General features: G+C 40.2%; 1 protein-coding gene across 1 annotated transcript in view; it reads right to left on the reverse strand.

Moving 5' to 3' along the window:
* ARMC2 (armadillo repeat containing 2) overlaps positions 1-5,532 on the reverse strand; it is a 158,503-nt gene that overhangs the window by 61,769 nt on the left and 91,202 nt on the right. Inside the window, exon 10 of the mRNA XM_007940821.1 lies at positions 4,312-4,457. Coding sequence (XP_007939012.1) covers positions 4,312-4,457 — 146 coding nt within the window. The remainder of the gene's footprint in view (positions 1-4,311; positions 4,458-5,532) is intronic.

Consider the following 5,532-nt stretch of genomic DNA (forward strand, 5'->3'; position numbering starts at 1 on the left):
ATGTCTCCTTTTTTTGGTATTTTCACGCAAATTCTTCTGCTAATTGGGGTTTAGTCCAATTCTGTACCCTTTCCTTCAAGGCTCAGGGGTCCACGATTATCTTCTGTGTCTGTGTTAATTGGTTTCCCTTTTCTTTGTTGAAGAGGGTCTGTGCAATCCTTCTGCCTAGTCCGCCATCTTGCCGGAACTCACAGCAAGCATTTTTGAGAAAGTTTAACATCCACTAATGAGAAAAATTCTTACTTAACCTTCAAGGGTTATCTACAAATACCTAGGACAAACATTATTTTCATCTGGTGAAAAAATAAAAATTTTTCCTTTAAAATAGGGGAAAAGCAGCAGGCCAACACTCTCACAACTTTATAGTGGACATCCTAAGCAATTCAATAAGAAAAAGGTGAGGGCAAGAAGGAAGAGTTACAATAATTGGGGAAAAAACAAAATTATTCTTATTTGCAGACCATTTTCATAGAAAATACAAGAGAATCTATAGACAACTTCTTAGATTTAATGTTTAGCAGGACTATTGAGTACAAGATCAATAAGAAAATATCAATACTACTGTATATACCAGCAACAACCTATAGAAAATAATCTAATTTTTTAACATTACATCCACTATGACAGCAAAAACCATGAAGAATCTAGGAATAATGTAGCAAAAGATGTGCAAGATCTTCATAGAGAAAACTGTAAAATTTTATTGAAAGAAATAAAAGAAGACCTCATAAGTGTTTATGGATCAAAGACTCAATATCATAAACATGTCTATTCTCCCAACTCCCATCCTAATTAATCTACCTATCCAGTGTAGTTTCTTTCATTAGAAATCCCAAATCATGGACCCTAGCTAATTTCCAAATTCATAAGCAAGGAAATGAACAAGAGAGTCTAGATCATTTTAAAGGAGAAAAAGGTAAAGGATTCATCTTGCATGAGAGCAAGAGTTAATCTAAAACTACAATAATAGTGTGGTATTGGTCTGAAGATAGGACTGAGTAGATTACCTAGGAACATATCTACAAATTATGGGACCTTACTGGTGGTGTAGTGCCTAAGGGATGTGACTGCTAACCAGAAGGTTGGTGGCTCAAACCCAGCAGCTGCTCCACAGAAGGAAAACTGGGCAATCTACTTTCATAAAGGTTTACTGCCTCGGAACATAGAGCAATCCCTCACAGATAGCCAGGCACTGTGGAAGAGAGATCCAACAGATCTACCAACTCAGGACCACAGTACTGGGGGACACCAGACTCAACTGGCACAACAAAATACATAAAAATCTTGTTCCACAACCTACATTGGGGAGTAGTGACTGAGGTCTTAAAAGCTTTCGAGAGGCCACCTAAGATGCAGCTAATGGTCTCCTATCATCAGAAGCAAAGAAGAGTCCAAAAACCCAAGGGCATTTGGAAACAATCAGCCCTAGCACATGACGGACCTCGAGACCAGAAGAATTAGATGGTGCCAACCATTTAAGAAAGGATCAAAACTGGAGATCCTGGATAGACTGGGAGGGAAAACATGGAACAAAATCCAAAAACACAATAATTACCAGAATTACTGGTTGGTGGCCCTGGGATACACTTCAGGCCTGGAATAAAACTCCCTCCTAGGGGCTGACTCTCAGCCCAATAGTAAATAAGACTTACACACAGACCACTCAACCCAGGGTGACACACCCACATACTCTATGGGATACATCCCTTGGAGCAATCGACTACGGGGCACCAGAGGGGCAACATTCACATGGAGGAAATGCAAGAGACACAGGAGTGCATAACTATGAGGGGCGCAGGGTGGAGGTTACTGGGAAGGGAAGGGTAGAGAGTAGGTTAAGGTTGGGAATGGTAATTAGGGAGTGAAACCAAATGTACACAAAATGTTGAATATAAAACAAACTCTGTGAGGTACATGGGAGGTTCAGAGACCAAAGATGAACCCTTTTGTACATACAGTACTGTGTTGTCAGTGAAGGTAAACATGGGTATATGGGTGGATAGATGGGTAGACAGGCTGAACTATTAGGTATGCTGTGCAGCAGGGAGTGTACCCAAGACCAAGTATAGAGCTGGCAGACAATGTTTCTACAAGTGTATTTGTATATGTTCTGTAAGAATTCCCAGGTGTATAGTAGAGCTGACAAGGGGCAAGTTTGTAGTCACGGCTTGGTCACAGCCAGCTACCCAGAGGGACCAAGTAGTTAAACCTGTGGGCTCGGGACCATAGTTGTAAGGGACATCAAGCTCAATTGGCATAACATACTACACAAAATATTGTTCTACCTCCTACTTTGGCAAGTAGCAACTGGGATCTTAAAAGCTAGCAAGCAGCCATCTAGATGCAACGATGGGTCTCTCCTCGTCCAGAGCCAAGAAGAATGAAGAAAACCAAAGATTCATGGAAACAATTAGTCCTAGTGACTGGTACACCATGTGATCTGCACAGCCTATACGACTGTAAGACCAGAAGAACTAGATGGTGCCTGGTTACCATGTCAACCACTCAGAGGGGGATCTATGTAGGAGATCCTGGATAGAGAGGGAGAACAATGTGGAACAAAACTCAAAATCATTTGGAAAAAAAAAAAAAGCGGGGGTGGGTGGGCAGCCCGGGTTTGCTGGTCTGATAGAGCCTGGTGGAACCACTGAGACTATAGTCCCTAGCTGCCCTTCAGGTCTGGAATTGAACCCAAACCTGTGGCTTCCAGCCAAACAAAAGACAGGCATATGAGCTGAGGTAGATACACTCCTTAGAGAGAACAATCATGGGAAAAAGAAGGCTGTTTATGCACAGGGAGACAGCTCAAGGGGCAGGAGTATGTGGAGGAATGGATACAGAGAAGAGGTAACTGTTGGGAGGAAGTAGGAGGGGAGGTGTTGCATGGGGGTAAATTTTGGTCAACGTCATGAGACAAAGTGTGTGTGAACTGCTGTATGGAAAGTGAATTTACTCTGCAAGCTTTCACCCAAATCACAATAAAATAAAATAATTTAAGAAAAGACTGAAAAAAAAAAAAAAAGATTTACTGCCTTGGAAACCCAATGGGGGTCACTATGAGTCAGAATTGATTTGATTGCAGTGAGTTTGGTTTGGTTTGGTTTTACTATATGAACAATGTTTTAAAAATCAGTGAGAAAAGGATGGCATATTCAATAAACAATGCTGGGAAAATTGACTATCTCATGGAGAAAAAAAATTGGACCCCTATACATGCCACCACTCAGAGTAATAAACATGTTATAATTTTATAGTGCTTCAAATGGGAGTGATTTAAGTATCCAGAACAAAGCTCAGAATGATGCCTAAAAGGATGGTGCTCAAAGATCCAATCTGGACTCACATTCTCACACAGAAGCCAACTACCAATTCAGTCCTGGGGGAGTCTTCTATTTCCATTAACAACTACACCACCATAGTTTAAGAAAGGCCTTTCTCTTTTTGAGAAGGACCATTATGTAAAAATACTGGCAAAGAGTAGGAAGGGAGTACAATCACAAAATTTAAAGACATCTCTGAAATTTAGTAACATTTGGCTTTAAGGCAACTTGGATTCAAATGATCGCCACTTCTGGGGGTAAAGTAAGTATAAGCATGACTAGTGAATGTCTGAGGAACTCTGGTGGTATAGTGGTTAAAGCATTTGGCTGCTAACAAAGAGGTTGGTGGTTCGAATCCACCAGCTGCTCTGTGGAAGAACGATGAAGCAGTCTGCTTCTGTAAAGATTTATAGCCTTAGAAACCCAATGGGGGTTGCTATGGCAGATTTGACTCAACAGCAGTGAGTGAGTGGATAATCATGAGCCTAAATTCATTAAAATCACTGAAATAAAATAAACTGTTACAAATCAAGTCAGATTAGACTTCCTAAGCAGTAGTCTCCTTTTTGGGTTAAAATGCTAAAGTATTGTTTCCAAGTGTACCAGAATGCATGCCACATTTTGTGGTATAGTTTTTTTTTGTTGTTGTTTGTTTGTTTTAATCTCCAACTAAGAGGTAAATTGTATGTGTGTCTCTGTGTGTGCGTGTGTGTGTGTCTGTCTCTGTGTGTGTAACTCACAATTCACCAATGAACAAAGGTGACTTACAATAAATGATTTTAGAAATGGATTTTAGAAATAGATTGTAGGAAATGGAGTCATAAGTTTAAATCATTTATTTTAAACAAGGGCCACTAGATTTATCTTTTTTTGTAGGTGAAATAAAAAGCAAAAAGAGGACTTCTTGACAGTAACACACATGACAATTGAAGATCACCCAAAATCTAAGCAAGGTTTGTAAGGTTGTTTTCTTGTTTCCCTCCCTCCCTACCTGAATATTCTGGCGATATTGGTACAGACATCCGGGTCAGTCGTGTACTGCTCCATCACAGTACAGAACTCAGCAAGGGCACTGAGGCTCAGGAGCTTACTTCTTGTTAGTGGTGAATCAGCCAAGTTTCTCAGCGTAGCAGTCACCTAGGATACAAGTATGTTTATGTCATCTTTTTAATTGGAAAATACAGCAACACCAATCAGCGTAGCATACTTCATCCCATAAATTCCATTGCATCAATAGCTAAATTAGGTTCTGGTTACGGATCTCCCAACCGAGAATATGGGTTTGGGCACAAGTAGCGCAAAATGAAAACTTAATATACAAAGACAGCCTCATTTAGTTCACAGGTTAAGAATGAAACATTAATATTAGTAAACAAAAAACAAAACCCCAGGGGTAAACAAATTATCATCGGAATTTGTTCACAGAAATAAATTTTCCGTTGGCCCCGCGATAAACCGCATCTGTTCCACAGAAACTTCTCGTTCTGTATTTTCATCGGTAGCATCAAATAATGATGCGGCCCAACAATATTTAAGACTGTGAGTCTCACTCTCTTCTAAGAGGCAAGCATTGAGAAACTCGCAAATGTCTCATTTTGTGAAAAATTTTCAGGAAAGCTACCTACTTCAGCTTTTGTCTAGAAGTAGAGAGAGTCACTCAGCAAATCCACGAAGCTCATGTTACTGTCATCTACTATGTGTTTCCTTTCCTCTCCTGTTTATCTTTTCTCTCTCTCTCTCTCTCTGGTTGTTGTTGTTTCAAGTTTTAAAGGGCAAAGTGGTTGCAAGAAACGTAAATTTTCAGGTTTCTGTTCAAGAAGTAGCAGTTATAAAGGGCAAATGTAATAGGAACGTGCCTAATTCCCATATTTCAAATAATGTTGTGTTTTCTTATTTATTGTGATTTGGGTAAAAGTTTACTGAGCAAATTTGTTTCCATTCAACAGCTCATACACATTTTGTTTCCTGACATTAGTTGCAATCCCCACAAAATAACAGCTTTCTTCCCACTTCCTCCCCAAGGTTACCTCCTCCCCCCTCCTTCTTTCCTATGCATTCTTGCCCTCTGAGCTATCTCCCAGTGCAAACACTGCCCTCTTGATCTTCCATGGTTGATTGTTCTAAGGATTTGTTGTTGTTGTTATTTGCCATCGAGTCGGCCCCGACTCATAGCGACCCCTCCTTGGGTTTCCGAGGCAGTATCACTACGGAA

Source organism: Orycteropus afer, unplaced genomic scaffold (genome assembly GCF_000298275.1).
Source record: "Orycteropus afer afer isolate SDZICR_OR568_19922 unplaced genomic scaffold, OryAfe1.0 scaffold00072, whole genome shotgun sequence".
Lineage (NCBI taxonomy): Eukaryota > Metazoa > Chordata > Mammalia > Tubulidentata > Orycteropodidae > Orycteropus > Orycteropus afer.